We start from the raw sequence: 17,485 nt of genomic DNA, 5'->3' as shown, positions 1-17,485 counted from the left end.
AAACAATTGGATGTTAATAACCTTTGTTCTAGCCGACTGGAGGCAGATTCTACATGGCAAATGGACACTTCTTGGCTGACTAAACTCCTTGGCCAGTTTGGTACTATCTTATGCCATTAGGATCTGCTTGGAGATTAATGGATGACATCAGCGCGCGCATTAATTCTCTTCGCCAAGAAGAGTATGAGATTGCTGACTTGGGTCTGTATGTAGGTCAACAGCAAATAACTCCAGAAATTGTGGATGGAACTTTGTGATTTTTGGTAGGTGTGTAGCGGTTGTCGAAAGGAATGCCAAGTTTGAAAACGGTTTACCTGGCGTTTTCCTACGGTACTGCAGCGAGCTTGGTATGTTTTTTGCGGTTTGTTTTGGGCAGCATAAGTCAAAATCTAGCTGGGCGATTTTCACGAAACTTGGTAGGTGTGTAGCGGTTTTGGAGAGGAAGGTCAAGTGCAAAAATGGTTTACCTGGCTCTTACCTACGGTGCTGTAGCGGGATTTGTATGTAAGTGCGTTTGTCTGTATGCAAGATAACTCGAGAACCCTTGAATGGATCCTGATTATATTTGTTAGGTGGATGGGGGTTAGGAAAACGAAGGTCAAGTTCGATAATGGGGACCCTAGTGGCTGCCTAAGGTACTGCAGCAAAACTTTTAATTTTGACACTTCGTGTTCTGGACATGCTGTGGTCATGATTTTTGAGTGGTAGATAGCCCTTGGAACAGAGAGTAACTGCTGTGAGTTTGGACCCCCTAGCAGCTTTTTGGGAACTGCAGACACCGATTTCCGTTCAAGCTTTGGACGAGGATAACTCGAGAACGTGTAAACGGATCATCAGGATTTTCAGTATGTAGATAGAATGAGTGATGACATATACAATGTAATACTAATTATGCAAATCAGTAGCTAATTTGCATAATTAATGAGGAAAGTTCATAAATCCATTCCAACAGCATATAACTCAAGAAGCTGTGTATGGATTTTCATGATATTTAGTATTTAAGTAGCGGTTGCGGAAAGGAAGGTTGTGTTAAAAAATAGTTGACGTAGCATTTTCCGTTAGGACGGTAGCGGGCTGAGTGTGTCTGTCCGTTTGTTTGTGGAATGCATAACTCGAGAAGCCGTGAAAAAATCCTGATAATATTTGGTAGGTGGGTAGGGGTCAGGAAAACGAAGATAATATATATGATAGTGGCCCCCCTAGCGGCTTCCTAAGGTACTGCAGCAAAACTTATTAACAGAAATAAACTGTGCTCTATATATCTCATTTTGACCTATATCTATGGACACAGCTGTTATACAGATGTTTTGCTGGAGCTGGAGGCCCTTACACTGGGGACAAAGTCTTTGACAAGCATGAAATTCTGATTGACCAGGGATGCTACCAGGTCATCTGTCAGGTCACAGTCTGGTTTTTGGTAATATCTGTGTGTTTGTGAGGAACATAGTTCATGCAGTCATTTGCTATTTAGTAATACATGAACAAGACCTTAAAGTCTTAAATAAAGACATGATTATTTGGCGAAGAGATGGGTTCGTTGAACTCTAGTTTTTGCCTGATTTCAGAAAAAAAACAAGAATTTTTTTCTTCTGCAGGGATGGTCAACATGACGATTAAGTACCAAAATGAGCAAATATATTGTGTTGTAGCCTAATAATTGTACTTGTAGTGACACTTGCGATGTACCCAGGACTGTAGTTGTAGAAATGAAACTTATTGGATAGTTGTAAAAGTGACACCACTATGGAAGCTATGTGTGTGGTTACCAACTTTGTTGGTGATGCCAGTTTACCACACTAGTGTTACTTTTACCATACATGCACATGTCTTAAATACAGGGATGAATGCCTTGTTGGCTCTGATACCATGTTTTGTCCCTTTAATCCATTTTACAACAGTCATCACAACTTTATGGTGCCTATTTTTGAAAATGTAGCCATCTTGTTTTTTTTCACCCATCTTGTTTTTTTTTCGCCCTATCGCACTATTTTTACAGTCTGCAGAGGATGTCATCCATAAAATTTACTTGCTGTGGCCTAATGTGCCTTTTATATCAGCCAGATAGACTGAAGCCTTGTTGATGTTGAACATTTGAGTCAGGTAGAATCGCCCAGAGATGGCCTATTCCTGGCCTGTGTTGTAATGGATAGCTACGTTCAGCACCAAGGACAGGGTTGGGTTCTTATTGGTCTAACCAACTGTAAGGGCAAGGCTGTAGGCTGTACTGCTGATTGCGGAAAGGTGGATCACAGTAGCCATTTTCTCTTTGGAAGTAATTTACATACCACCATGAATCAGCATACTGAATTTGACAATTGTAGATGGCAGAACTTGGTTTGCAACACCAAATCCAGCCATGGATTCCTTTTGCACAAGGAGGTTAAAAAAAGAGAGTGATTTTTAACCTCCTTGGTTTGCAAAAGTGCAACTTTTTTTTTAGAAGTTTGTTGCCTGTATTGTGTACTTTAGTGTCTGTTCTTGTAAGTGGATGCATTGTGGTTGTTCTTTCAGAAAGACATGAGACTGTATACAAACAATTAGTATAAGTTTTGTTGTTACCCATACACGCTGCTCACAAAAAGACGTTCTATATTTAGCATATTACATCCATACAACAAAGTTTGAGTTGCAAAGCTACTCGTCTTGCACTTTTACGACACACTACTGAATACCTATTTGTAAGATAGATTGAAGAGTAGAGTTCTGTCCGATACAACGAGGCAGTGTAATGGTCTACTGATAATTGCTCTATAAGACAAAGTGTTTTCTTGATAGGAACAAAGGAGCACATTCTTTGGGTGAAAGCGTCTAATTAAACAAAGTGATATCAGCTCTGTAGATGCATCAACAGATTAGATGCTCTTTATTCCTTGTTTCAAAATTAGAACATAATTGACTTGATTAAAGAAAAAGGCTTAGGGTATAATATTACAGTTCTTATGTTAGTAAATGACTTATGATAGTTGCTATGATTTAGAGTAACTTATTAAATAGGTACATAAGGAGTTAATTATCAAAGATCTGGTATTTTGAAATCGCCATTTGAATTCTTGAATGTAGCCATACAGTTACTGTATCAAATGCAGTCAGGAGTCTGGTTGTCAAAAGGGTTATTTTTTTTAACTAGAACTTAATCATCATTTCTATCTATTTTTGCAGTAGTCAACAAGTGTATATGTCCCTTGGTGCAAGCTAGCTTCCCAGCCAGTATAATATTACATCAAAAACGTCACCAGACTAAGCCCTTTGCTGAAGTTCTCTATTCTATTAAAACTGCTGTGAACGTGGCAAGGGTAGCTGATTATGTGCAGGTTATTTTAGGGGGTTATAAGGGATTTGCTGTATCGTTGGAGTCTGTCGTCCTCTTTCCATTTATAGATATGTGCATTAGTCATGTCATGGCACTGGTATCTGTTCCATCTCTGAGGTAATTCCTAACAATATTTGCATTGGAGTTGAACTTCAGCTATAAGTGTCATGAGTACCATTTTGTCTTTTAGCTATTCTTGTCCAAGAACAATATGCCTTAAGTTGCTATGACCTAGATGCATCCTTGGTCAATCAGATTTTCATGCTAGTCAGAGGATCTGCTCCCCAGTGTAAGGGCATCTAGTGTGTCCAATTTCTTGTTATTTTAAGAAAAGCACATCTAAATGATGCCTGGAGGCATGTCTGGCTAAAACTTAAAAGCCTGCCTCCACTGTAACTTGCCTTGGCGGAGAAAACCACAATAGCATATATTAATCAAGTGGACGTGACTTCCAAGCGAACCATGCGAGGTTGCAGACACCGGTGCTGTTTTATGGCACATTTGCCAGGCGCCACCGGGATCATTAGTAATCCTGGAGGCCAAGAGCACAGAGGGTCACCTCCATGTGTGGCCAGGAATATTGGCAGGGTGGATGGACCAGTACAGGAACAGTTATCAGTGCTACTGTGTAGAGATCTGCGATAACCTTTGAAAAAGAGATTGTCCATTCAGCTTGTAAAAGCTTGTAAAAAAAAATGGCCATTTGGAAAGGTTCTGTTGAACTTTTGTACAAGAGTAAGGCCACACCAATTTAATTTCTTGGTTCACGGATTCGCTCGCTCCTATGTTTTGGAAAAAAAAATAAAAATGAAAATTACCACTTAGCAAATTTTCACCATTAATGAAACCATTCACCAACTTTCTGGTGTAGCAAATTGGCCTTTATATTATAAGCTCCTTAAAGTGTGGATACAGGTGCTGTTACTGTACAATAATAGTGTTTTTGTACTTTTTTCAAGCTGAAAACATTTTTCTTCATGTTTTGGATTAGCCGTCACCTTTACCCCAACCATTTTACAATTTTTATTTTTATTTCGCCCTCTCGCTCCATATTTTTTATGAAAAAATCCGTGAACCAAGAAATTGAATTAGTGTAGCCTAAAATTTGAAAAAAAATGCTCTACTGGTTCAAGTTTCTATTAAAAAACTGTTTATCCTTTTAGCAATATAACATGAATTCTCATAATTCCACTGGATGCCATTTATTTATAATGCCATCACATGAGAAAAAAAATGATGCATTTCATGAATGTAAAGTGATTAAAGACCAATGACCAATGCAGCATTCGATAATCCTGAGGCATACACACTTCAGATACTTTAGAGTCTTGAGAAGGCCTCTGTAAGTTACTATAACAACATTTTTTTGATGTGGCAGTATTATGGCACCAGGTGGAATTATGACAGTTATCTGAATGCAATTTAAAGATAAAGAGCACATAGGGACAGTAAGAAAACAGAGTTCTGGAGCAGTGACCTGAAAGTTATACACTCACTGTGTAGTGTTAGCTTTATTTTCAAATTTGTAAGTTCAACTGTATAGGGTTTTTAAACGTGTGTTTTTAAAGACGGGAATGCTTTACCTGCAAAATCAACAATAAACCAGCTGACATTACAGTGAGATAAAGTGTAGCACCATAGCCAACAAGATTATGTGACGTGTAAAATATCTTGTAAAGTCGTGTTCAGGTTTGCCAAAGGGCAGTAATAAAATGATGCAAAGTTGCGTTCAGGTTTCCCAAAGGGCGGTAACAACAAGGTAATGGAGTTTGTAGGCTCAGGTGCACCATGGTGATGGGTACCTCTCAAGAGTGATCACGAGTGTCTACAAATGGTTCTGGTGGTGTAGGTAGGGTCAGCAAGGGCACGTAGAGGATGGAGTCAGCGTGGCCAAAGCTCTTAGAGCAAGGACAATGTCTAGTGAAATTATGAGGGTTGATGTTATGTGAATTTAACGATACAAAGCACATAGGGGCAGTAAGAAAACACAGTTCTAGAGCAGTGATTTGAGAGTTATCCACTGACTGTTTTAGCTTTATTTGCAAAAATGTAAGTTCAACTGCATTGTCTTTTTAAAATTATAATGAATGCTTTTAATACCCACAAACTTGACAATAAACCAGACATTACAGTGATATTTGTACTGCTCAAGAGCGATCACGTGGCCTACAAATGGTTCTGGTGGTGTAGGTAGGGTCAGCAAGGGCACATAGAGGATAGTCAGCATGGCCAAAGCTCTTAGATAGAGTCAGCGTGACCAAAGCTCTCAGATGGAGTCAGTGTGACCAAAGCTCTTAGAGCAAGAAGAACGTCTATCAACTCGCGTCAACTAGCATAATTCCGCTAAGGTCACATACATATGTCACCCTGGAAAATGTATCTACTAGTAAAGTGATCTCCAATACAACATCTCCCAGTATACAGTAATTATAAAGCACTCCTGGATAGGTAAACTTGTGCTATACAGAGATCCTTCTTGTGCACTGTGAAGGTAGTGAATATTATGTAACTGAGTAGGTAAGTGTTATGGAGGTTGATCATTCTACGTTTTGGTATCTTTGTTTTTAAAAAAATAAGTTATGTAAGGCAATTTTTTAGCATGTCATAAAGGTTATCATATTTGCATTAGTATGCATGGTTTGAGCTGCATGTGTCTATCCATCATAGATCATATAGTGTTATTCCCACTGTCACCAAGTTAGGAGGAATTTTTCATTTCATATGATCATTAACATGTATCATTGTCAATCAATGAGGGGTAGATTCCAGGAGGTGTCGTTTGACTAATAATTATATTTCTAAACATTTTTTCCCTGACAAATGAATAAGCTTTGCCTGAAACTTGTTGCTTTTCTATAGAAATCACAATCTAATCATTTTGCAGACTACTACTGTAACATGTACTATGATTGCAGATAACCTTAGCCAGTTTTGATTCTTGCAGTGACAATAGATTTGAATATTACAAACTTTTTTATCATTGAGGAAAGTTTTCTTTTTATTGCTTGTTAGTACCAACAACTTGACTGAAATGACAATGAAGTAATGCCTGCCATGATATGATGTTGGTGAGATGTGTCTCATAGGCCTTAACCTCAAGAAATGTGCTGAGAAAGTGTATGATACTGGTATGTATAGCAAGGGTAAAACACTGCCTTGGACAATGTTGGCAGAGGATTATACACTGTTGGTGCTTTGTAGCTTTACAGAATTACATACTTGTCGGGGAGCTCAAGCGTTGTTAGATGTTAAAAGATGTACAGTCTGACCTAATTTGGTACCGGCATGTTATAGAGATGACCCTGATAACTGGGCTGTAATGGGCAATTCCCTCACTTATTATCACATGTCAGTCACTCCACCGGCTCACTTGGCATAAGCAAATGGGGCTTCTGTCTGTAGAGTTATTGATTTGGACTTGCAGACTCAGCGCATTTTGATAAAGTGCCATGGTAACATAACTGGAATTCTAAGTGGGAAGGTGTGTTGAGATCTATCTCTAACTCTGTACCAGGGGTGTTCTTGGTAATGAACACTTTATCAAGTCTCAAATTTGACTATCTATATTCACTCCCTCAAATTGTATGTACCGATGTATCGTTAGTATCATACTTTCGAATTTTCCATGAAATCAGTATGGCCCTAGTGGGATAAGTGTGTTCAGCATCCAAATTGGGTGTAGTATCATACTTTTACCATCATAGCATTCTCTGTAAAGCATGTAGTATCATACTTTAGAATTTTCAATTTTCCATGTATCATACTTTAGAATTTTTCATGCAGGAACCAATAGATGAAATAAGTCTGGCCCCAGTCACGAGTGAGAAAGTGTGTTCAGCATCCAAAAGCTCATCTCAAACTCGGTGCCAGAAGTGCTCTTGGCAATCACCACTTCATCATATGCTCTGGTAAAGCAAGAAATTTGGGCCATTGGATCGGCATCATTCAAATGCACCACATTACTGTGATCTACATGTAACCCTCAGCAACATTATACTTATATATCCGTATTAAAAGAATATTTATTAGTTGTGACCTGTACTTAACCTGATGGGAATATATGTACAATAACCTAGGTCTTCATTCATTAAAATGCCCATTATTGTGAAGTGTTTAAGACCTTAGTGTTAAAACTGAAAGAACTCAAAAAAACCCTGTCACAAATCTGTCACAAGAACTAGCTAGGGGCTTTGGATGATTTTTAGCAGCTCATCCGTTGGGATTTAAACCTGCGTGTGATGTCAGCTATGCACCAAAAATACAGAAAACATATAACTTTCTTGAAATTATGACACCAACTTTGTATTGACTTTTGGATCAGACACCAGGGAATTTCTTGATCAGGATTTAAGTCTCGATCCCTTCATTTTTACAGTCCAAGGCTTACTTAACAAAATTGTTAAGATCCGCTCATAGCATGTAGAGTTATCACTTTGTTAAAGCTATTGAGCCAGCCAATATCCCATCGTCCTTACAGCACAAGGCTTTAAGATACTAGTATACTGTACAAAATTGTCAAGATCCACTCATTATAGCACTTGGAGTTATCAGTTTGCAAAAACCCATCCATGCAGCCAAGATCACTTCATCTTTACAGCGCAAGGCCTTTAAGAAGATATACTTTACAAAATTGTCAAGATCCACCATGCTCATAGCACTTGGAGTTATCAGTTTGCCAAAACCTATGGAGCCAACCCTCATGAATTCTTCGCCTTCTTCCCAAAGAGAGTCGTTGATGTAGCACCAATCAGCCTGAATGGAGAGTTAGCAGGAACACCATCAACATCGACATGCTTATCAGCAAAGCTGCATTTACAGTTTAAGTGGGAATGCATTAAGGAACCCCCCAAGGCACAAGAGATAGGTTCTTGGCTATTTGCTAAGATGCATGTTGATCTCCTTAAAGAAGACAGTAATAGGTGCCTTGGGCATGTCGACTGGTGAGGGACACTTATTGATTGATTCTGTACAAGTTTGAGCTTCTCAGGAGGCAGCGTTTTTATCAGGGTTTCCCAACTGTTGATGGTTGGTGTGATAAAGGCTGCCCTACCTGAGGCAGTCAGTGAAGGGTACAGCAGAATCTATATTCCAAAGGTTTAACTGGAATCGTGCAATCCTATAAGGAGATATCTTTGCTGACAATAATGACAGTTGGAGGGATGGGGGGATCTAAATCAGTAAATGGAGGTTTCCGTTCAATCTACACATACACATCAAGTTGGCAGTTTTAAAACAATGTGTGGAATATCAAATAGCACCATGATTGTTCTGAAGCGCAATTATGTAATTTACATTATTCAAAGATGAATTGCCAATGATATTATCTTTTAAACTCAGTCTTTTTTCAGTCTTCATGTTTTAATTGGATCTGTGTTAACAGTGTTCAGGCTTTCTTACCTGGTGCATTTGCTTGGGAGTCAGCAAAGGGTGGAGCAGAGTCTATTTTTAGACTCTATATGAATAGGATTGGGTAACGCTTTGCCTCACTGGCAGTGAAGCAGAACCACCTGTCAAAAAGATCTATTATAGATATACAAAAAAATGTACATGTATATGATTGTATGACAACTTTTTCTTGGCACAAAAGAGCTGAGTTTTGTGTGACACATCAAAAACTGTCCCCAAAATGCTCACATTTTGGTTAGTAGTATAATTTAGGATTATACAACTTGTCTAACTGGAGTGAGTGGATCTACATGTACAAGCTTCTAATTTCATAGACTGTTCTAGGAAAATTCTGTGAGTATTGAACATAGATTTCGATCAAAATACATTGAAAAGTAAGACATGGGTAAGTTGCTCCTGAAAATGTATCATTGATTTTATGCAGTGATGATATAAATCTGATCTTTCAGCATATTCTAAGCTGGTCTGAAATGCTTGGACTATGTAATTTTAGGTCTAAACTTCTTTCCTATAAAAAAAGTCCTGAATTCCGGTCAGTATTAAATGTCTAGCATATCCTGGAAGCAATCAGATTTTTTATTCTAATGAATAAGGAATGATTATATATGGTGCTGTCATGCAATATGTCAGTTTTTATTGTTACAGTGTCCTAATTGAGATATTGATTGAGCATAGGGGGTCATATATTGTTTGATATACGTAAGAAGACGTGACATTAATGACCACAGAAAGGTCACCTAAAGGTGTGTGATTCTCTTGTATCATTATGTTACGGTAGTGCCTTGAGCAAAACAGTAATATAAGAGATAGATAATCAGGTCAAGTAAATGAATTTAACATACACATATGAACATGCAAGCAGTGTCCTCTGCCAAAGCATGCTCTTTTCTTGCCTTTTCTATGAACCAACTTAGTCTAAGTGCTATAAATGTAAAAAATATATCCAATGTGTGAGCCAGCGCAGTTTAGAACTTGACATAAATCATATGAGGTCAGACGATGCCTTCCTAGTTGGTGTAAGGAAAATATCAACTAGGTGTGAAAGTAGGTAGCAAGGTAAAAGGTGGAAATATGAAATAATCAAAGGTAAACAAGAACTCTACAAGCAGAGGTCCGGCTCCGTTTTTCTTTTAGCGGCCTTTATAGGCGTTTTTTGTAGTGAAGCTTATTGAATTGATGTTGCTCCTTGTAATGGAAAATATGGCTGAATGGAATTGCAGTTTATATATGGAGGATTGAATACATCTACTGTAGCTGAGTAGGTCTCTTGTGGCTGATAACAAATTGCATTCATCCTTAGTGCAGGACATCAAGCTGTTAGTCCTGTACATGTATGTGTGTGGGGGAGCTTCAGTGGCTAAAACTCTACGCTCTTGTTAATAAGATTACATGTGGCCTAAAAGTAATTGATCTGTCCTAAAGCTGCGTGGTACCCTCAACTATCAAAAAAGTCGTCTCCAAGCATATGTAGTTATCTGGATCATTCTTAGTCTATCTAATCATTTGCCTGATTCTGCATCTGCTAGCACTGCACTGTCGGAATAGTGAAATTGTTTGAGTAGAAGGCTAGAAAAGCGTACCTACTACCCAGTGTTGCAAAACAGATGTAGAACACTGAACAAGAGCTAGTTGCTTACATCTGCTCGAAGATAATTCCAGAGTGTTACGCCTATCCTCCTAGGCCTAGAGGATGACCTGATTTGACCTATTGATCAGTATAATGAAGTCTGAAGGTAAGAACCAGAGAGACGGGAGGTGGCAATGATCGATGTGACTCCCTGTGGGGCAATGGGCTGTGAAGATCACCCTGTGTGAGCTGATCAATGTTTCCTGCCTGTAGGTGAAGTCTTGATAATCCAACTACAGGAGGATCCATGGCTAATTGCCTTCATCAGTTTGTAACACATTAGGAGCTGATGGGAAAATTAGAAGGAAATCTGAAAACTGAAAGGGTTAAGGTGTAAAATGATTCAATGGAAAATGTCTTCCAGAAAGTTCACACTAAAGGAAAATAGCAGACCATCAGTAGTACAGATGTTTAGGCAACTAAACACTCTACTAAGTGATGAACGTTGTGCAAAAGAAATGCTATCTGTAATTTGTTTTCTGGTCACTTGCCAGATACAAATGATATATGTTGACATCTAATGAAATAGAACTTAGAGAATGTCAGTTTTGCAAAATATTTGTATGAACAGCCCCTTTCAGCAAGGTGTTAAACTTCCTGTTTCACTCACACCACTCCATGTGGCTGTCTTCCTCCTTGGTGCTGAAACAGTTGTTGGGTTTACTCAACAGGCTATAGTCTGGTTTTATTTATTTATTTATTTATTTATTGGTTTGGCTGCACCGAACACACAGCCAGGGCTGCCCAACTAGCCTATGGCTATTACAAAGGGCTAGCCCTGCTGACAAACACATAAACAATACAAATTAAAGAAAGTCTGGTTTTCTAGTGTTATTCTCTCACATGGCTAATACAGGAGTATTGTCTGCCATGCTGGAAGGTTAAGTTATTATCCGCATTACCGGAACGAATACGAAAAGGATCAACTGAAGGCCAGAAGTTGCCAAATCTGGCCTTACATTTTAAAAAGTCACACATCAAGTTTATGGATATGAGAATTTGAACCTAACAGCATGACAGCTGTGACATCATTTACAAATGCCCTTCAGATGGCATCTACTGTAGACCCAAGATTTGTAAGAAGTAAGAGTGCACAATGTCCCATATCAGAAGCAGAAAGATTCCTTCCAGTTGGAAACTTCGGTTAGAAGCAGCAGTAGTTATTTTATTTCTAAGAATAAGCCGGAATTGAGCAAATGAGAACACCCAGAAAGTTCAGTGTGTGTGGTCCTGATCCCATCATGGAATGATACGTCATATTTAATCAGAAATCAATGCAGTCAGTAATTAATGGGCTGTCCCTGGATGTGTCCTGCCCTGTAAGGATAATTAATGTGCTGTCCCTGGATGTGTCCTGCCCCCGTAAGGATAATATATGGGCTGTCCCTGGATATGTTCTGCCCCCTAAGGTCACTCCCGACACACATCTGTCTCCATTTACACCTCTCACACAGACAGCCTGATGGAAATGTCCTGGGTAATTCAGGTTACCTCATGGGTTGGTACATATTCATCACTGGACTGATAGTCTTCACTGTCAAGCATGGAACCAAATGTAAACCATATTATACACCATAATATTCTATAACGTATCATTAAGAAATTTACACAGAGTGACAGACATAAATGTAAACCATCTGATATACCATGATGATATTCTATAACATATTTTCATATGTCATGATATCTCCCTGCCTGCCCCCTCTACTTTTAGGTAAGAATGGTGCAGGAATATTTTTTCTTGTACAGATAATTGTGCACAAAGACTCTTGAGCTCTGTACTAGTAACAGCCTGAATTCATCACAGGCCATTCTAACTCCTTTTCCTGCTTTGTTGCCATTTATATTAAACCCAAAATAAAAATTTGCCAGATGACAATTTTACAGAATAAGTGTTACTTCCTAAATTTAAATGTGAAATATTTTTCAATTAATCAACTTCATGCCTGATTAGTATTTTGAACTTGTTTTAATGCAAAGATGTTTTGGCATGATTCAGTCTATGGTTGCAACATTCTTACTTTTCATTAATAAAAAAAACATTTGATTGTTTGATGTTGATGCAGGTGAAGTGTGAGGAAGTTATCAAGAGCTACATCGATCGCATCCAACATGTCAACTTCATCATCAACGCGGTGGTGGCGGACAGGTTTGAGGAGGCGCAGGAACAGGCGCGGGACATCGACACCGTGCTCGACGCGGGCGATCCCAACAACCTCTATCCGGTAGAGAGTATGCCGCTTCTCGGCGTGCCCTTCACGGCCAAGGAGGCGTTTACAGTAAAAGGTGAGGCCTTTTTGTATTGAACAATGTCTCCACTACAATTACATTAATGCGACATTGTGCATTTAACATACCGTCCTGATACTGAAAATATCAACACTGCTGTTTCACAGATGACATTCAGTTATATCTTTTGTTGTAAGGATACTGTAAGTGGTTATGAATTCCAACTGTCCTAAAGCTTTTCCTAATAAGAATTAGTAACAGATATTGTATATACATTGCACAAACAGGCACATATAGACACACAAACACATTAAACATATTCATTGACACAACATTGTATAGCAGCTGCATACTTACCAATGAAGAAGTTTAGGCACCCTCGATCTGCAGCCAAGTCAAATGTTATCTCCAACCTGTAAAGAACAGTAGACATGTAAGTCCAACAAACTAAAGGAAAAGGGAGACATTTATCGTATATACCAGACCCCAGCCCGATCTCTATCTCTATCGTGCGGAATAGCTGTTTTTTGAGATTGTACTGGGGTCCGTTATCCAGGCTAGGACTAGTAGGAGACATTTTGTGTCAGATTTTTTCAACATATTTTTGTAACCCTGACAAATCCCTTGGTTACCCCCTGGCAGGACTACCCAACACATCAGGCCTGGTAGCGAGGAAGGACATCGTTTCCACGAGCGACGCCACCGTGGTGACGTACCTCCGCCAGGCGGGCGCGATTCCGCTAGCTGTGACAAACTGCAGTGAGCTTTGTATGTGGTACGAGTCGAGCAACAACGTCTACGGCACCACAAACAATGCCTACAACACAGGAAGGATCGTCGGAGGGAGTTCAGGTAACTAACCATACTGTAACTCATCCTAAACCTCTCAAACCCCTAATCCTAAATCAATCCTAATCCAAATCCCTATTACTAACTGTAATCTGAACCCAACAACGTCTACCGCACCACAAACAATGCCTACAACACATGTACAGGAAGGATTGTTGGAGGGAGTTTAGGTAATTAATATATAACCACATACTGATCCTAAACCTTGAAACTTCTAATCCTAAACTCAAGCATAGATCTAATCCCGATCCCTATATCCTAATCCAACCATACCTATTGGACCAGAAACAATACCTTCAACATAGTAAGGATAGTTGGTGCCATTAAGTTGTAGCAAACTGCATTGCCCAATTACTACAAAATCACTAGCGGCCTGTTTTCTTGTGAAAAAAAATACATAAACCTTCTAACAAAATTGCTGCACTTTTTGCTGCAACTTCAATGTTTCAAACTACTTACAAAATTCCTTTTTTTTCATGGAAAATCCTGCTTGAAAATTGATTATTGAGCATTATTTGTCAAGAATATTTCAGTTCCCATTTATAGTTTGTGGTCAGGGGAGCACATAGAAGAACTCAACTTAGGCTTACCTCGTAAAATCACTCTAGCAAATTCACCACGTGTTCAGTAGGGGAAGCTTGAGACTATTGTTCACTTCCTGCTATTGACACAGTGACTAATGTTTACGTAAGGTGTTATTCAAAAGAAATGTCGCTCAAGGTTGTTGCCATGGAGGTATCCAGTTACCTCTACTGCAGTACAGACTTGTGTTGCTAGGTGGTGCTACAGAGCAAGAAAAGCGGTCAAAATTATAACCATTTTTATTATACTCTAAGACGTAACTTGTTATACTCTTATATGTAGGTGTTTGCCTTTAAGTTTTTAGATAAGAGGCCTTATGTAGAATTACTGAAAGTGGCAAGGAAACCACTTGACCAAATCCTAATATCATTACAATACTGTTGATTAAACTATGACCCAAACAGTTTTACTTTGTACCATTGTGACTGAATTTGAATGGTTGCCATTAGCAACAACCAACCAATCACAACACGCAATTCTAAATGCTTTCATTTCCGTCTCTTGTGTTTGTCTAACGTCATCTTTCAATTTCCACGGGGAATCCCTATCGTCATGGGTTTCAGAGATAAATTGAGAAGTTCCTCTTTTCAGTCTTGGGGGGTGTAGGGGTCTCCCATAGGTTTTCTCAATGCGGCAACAATCTGAAAGCTTGGGTTCTTCACCCAATCATTCTGATGCTGTTCTTGTTTGCAACATATACCATATTTGGAAGATTACTCAAGGTCAAAAGTGCTATTAGCTTAACAGCTGCTGGGAACTTTTTCATCTCATTATTGTTGATAATAGTTTTTAAGGCAGTTTTCACATTGTTTGTAATTTCAGGTCGTAACTTTGCTTCTATGTCATATTCCTGTTCTTCTTGTGTGTAGTTGCACATACAGTAAATGCTAAATAGAATAAGATATAAAAAGGAAATATGTATGATCCGTTGATTTTTTTCATATTCAACTTTATGATCAAAATAAAATCTTTGATATTTCAGTGTACTTTGACACTAGCAACTACATTGTATAAGTTAAAATGTTCAGACAAATGAACTAAGTCAAAGGGCAAATTCAAAGTACAACGGTTGGTTTGACTTAATTGAAGTGAAGTGTGAGAATGTTTTTTTGGTTTTGATACGCTGAGGTCACTTCCTTATGATCGGATAACGTAACGTCTGGAGACTGAACAAAACTTACTTTGTTTCAATTTCATCAGGGGACTGATGGATTAGAACTCTAACTTCCTGTTTCAACATCAATGGATTTTGTGGTCACTTCTGCAAACACTATCAAAAAAGTTACTTAATGTTATAATTACTATAGATGCAAACCTGATCTGTATTATTACAGTGACTGTCTTAATTTTAAGATTTTGTGGCCATGGGGTGGAACTTTGAGTAACCACACCCAAGTGATTCATGGCACTAAAATGCAGGAAAGGAGAGGTAACATCACCACGCCTGTCAACCAAACAATTAATACCAAACTCCACATATCTTACCTTAAGTAGCAGCAAACTCTCATTAAGGCATTCAAGTAAATTTGATTAATGGGCAGTCTGGTAAACTTTTGAAGATGTAAAATTATGCATTGTGGTGATTAAGAATGGCTAAAATTCAAGAAAAGGATTTAGAGTTCTAAGTGCTAAAATGTCAAACAGATGTTAAACAGATTGTACAAAATTTGCATTTTACTTCAATGTGCTTTTACTTACTTTTATAGACACATTCATTCCAGCAAAGAAGTCAGACACCAAGTTATGTACAGTATGGACTAACTTTTAAGTTGAATTTAAGAGTTTTAACATGTTGAGGCAAAGATAGCTGGACACCGAGTTTATGAACAAAATCAACACATCATTTGTTGGACAAAGCAGCCTGTTTTGATGCTTTATTGACGAATACAATGATTTATATGCTGTGCTGCTGGTTTTGACACAGAAAACTTTGAACACACAAATCTTGCATTTTTCACAAGTTTCACAGACTAAATTTGAAGATAGAAAACGTACAAACTTTAAGGGCAAAGTATGAACTTTGAGTCTTTATTATACCTGAGTTAGTCTGTTCTGTGACCCATACATGTACATGAAGCTACATGTACACAATGTATGTATATGAGGCCTCAGTTGTACCTGTGATCAATGTTAAAGGCAGTCATCAAATTTGCCACTGAGTAAGTTAGGAAACTTTAAGAACTTACCGTAATTTGTAGCATGTATCCTGTCAGGGAAAAGGTCGGTTAGAAAGCTCTTGCCTGTTTTCCGCTAAACAGATACTGGATTCAGGGAATTTTTTTGGTTGAGTACATGTTTGACATGGGGTGTAAGATGTACTAAGGGCAGATGTTCTACTTTAACCATAAGGTCATCAATGTTTTTTCCTTTCTTATCATTGTGAAATAAGTTTCATAGATGTGAAACAATAGAGAGTCTCTGAGAAATTCAGTGAACTTCAGTTGTTTTTTTTTTACTTCACTCAGAGAGAAATGCTGTCTTACCCCTTACTTAAGTTAGCAGAGCCAGTCCTGTTGATTAGGTAGGTGTAAGGGGAATACCCAGGGACTTTTTTTTGTTACTGGTTACGTGCAGGGATCACAATGGCAACATGTCACCTGACACGTAGATGATTTACTGTATTTGTTGTTTGTTTGCCAAGTAAGCATCAAAGAAGGAAGTTGTTGTTTTGGAATTTAGTAACTTTATGCCTTTCTTTGGCCAGGCCACAAAACAAGCAAAACGTCCAGTTGAAAATATGCTGTCTGGCATGTTATTCTGCACAGCATTGCAATGTTTAAATGTAGCTGACTTGCATTCAATGTGACCTTTTGGTTTTATCTAACAATGTCATCTGTTCAAGGGTGAAGTTCACAGGATGATGAAACTCTAGAGTAACATTTGCAATTAAATGTTTTTTATCATAAATCATATTAAAGCAAACACACAAACAAACACAGTTTGAAAATTCTATCCGTATATGTATCTTTGGCTAATGTTGACACACCCAATAGTAGGTATAAAGCTAGTCAGCCGTGAAATTAGATGTGATATCATGAATATTTCATATTAAAGCTTAAATAGAGAAGATGGAAACATTTCCTTGCATTGTGATGATTTTTGCAATGTCTGCTAAATTGTTACTTAAGGGAACTTTGAATGATGTAAGTGCAAATGTTGGAAAGGGACTTTTCAAATGACTTCAACAGATACGCAAACAATATAGAGTTTGACATAATTGGCAGAAAAGAGGAAGCTTGATAAATACAATGAATATGTTTGTTTTGTTACATATTTGGTTTGGCAATGCAACCAAAAGATTTTTCACTGCGCAACGTCTGCTAGATATTTTTATGCGAGGTCACATGTGTCCTGCATGTCTAAACTGTGCACGTCTGAGAGATGCCGAACTGGAGAACTGTTGATTCAAACACACTGTTTTTAATGTGATGTGTTACATTTGTATATGTTACCTGGTGGATGAATCCGAAATGAAAGATGCC

The 17,485-nt window shown here is 38.3% G+C and overlaps 1 protein-coding gene across 1 annotated transcript in view; it reads left to right on the top strand.

Moving 5' to 3' along the window:
• Positions 1-17,485, top strand: part of LOC118422753 (fatty-acid amide hydrolase 2-like) — a 49,837-nt gene that overhangs the window by 5,769 nt on the left and 26,583 nt on the right. Inside the window, exons 2-3 of the mRNA XM_035830500.1 lie at positions 12,410-12,629; positions 13,215-13,424. Coding sequence (XP_035686393.1) covers positions 12,410-12,629; positions 13,215-13,424 — 430 coding nt within the window. The remainder of the gene's footprint in view (positions 1-12,409; positions 12,630-13,214; positions 13,425-17,485) is intronic.

Source organism: Branchiostoma floridae, chromosome 9, assembly GCF_000003815.2.
Source record: "Branchiostoma floridae strain S238N-H82 chromosome 9, Bfl_VNyyK, whole genome shotgun sequence".
NCBI lineage: Eukaryota > Metazoa > Chordata > Leptocardii > Amphioxiformes > Branchiostomatidae > Branchiostoma > Branchiostoma floridae.
Note: the sequence above shows the minus strand (reverse complement) of the source record. Positions and strands in the feature narration are given on the sequence as shown.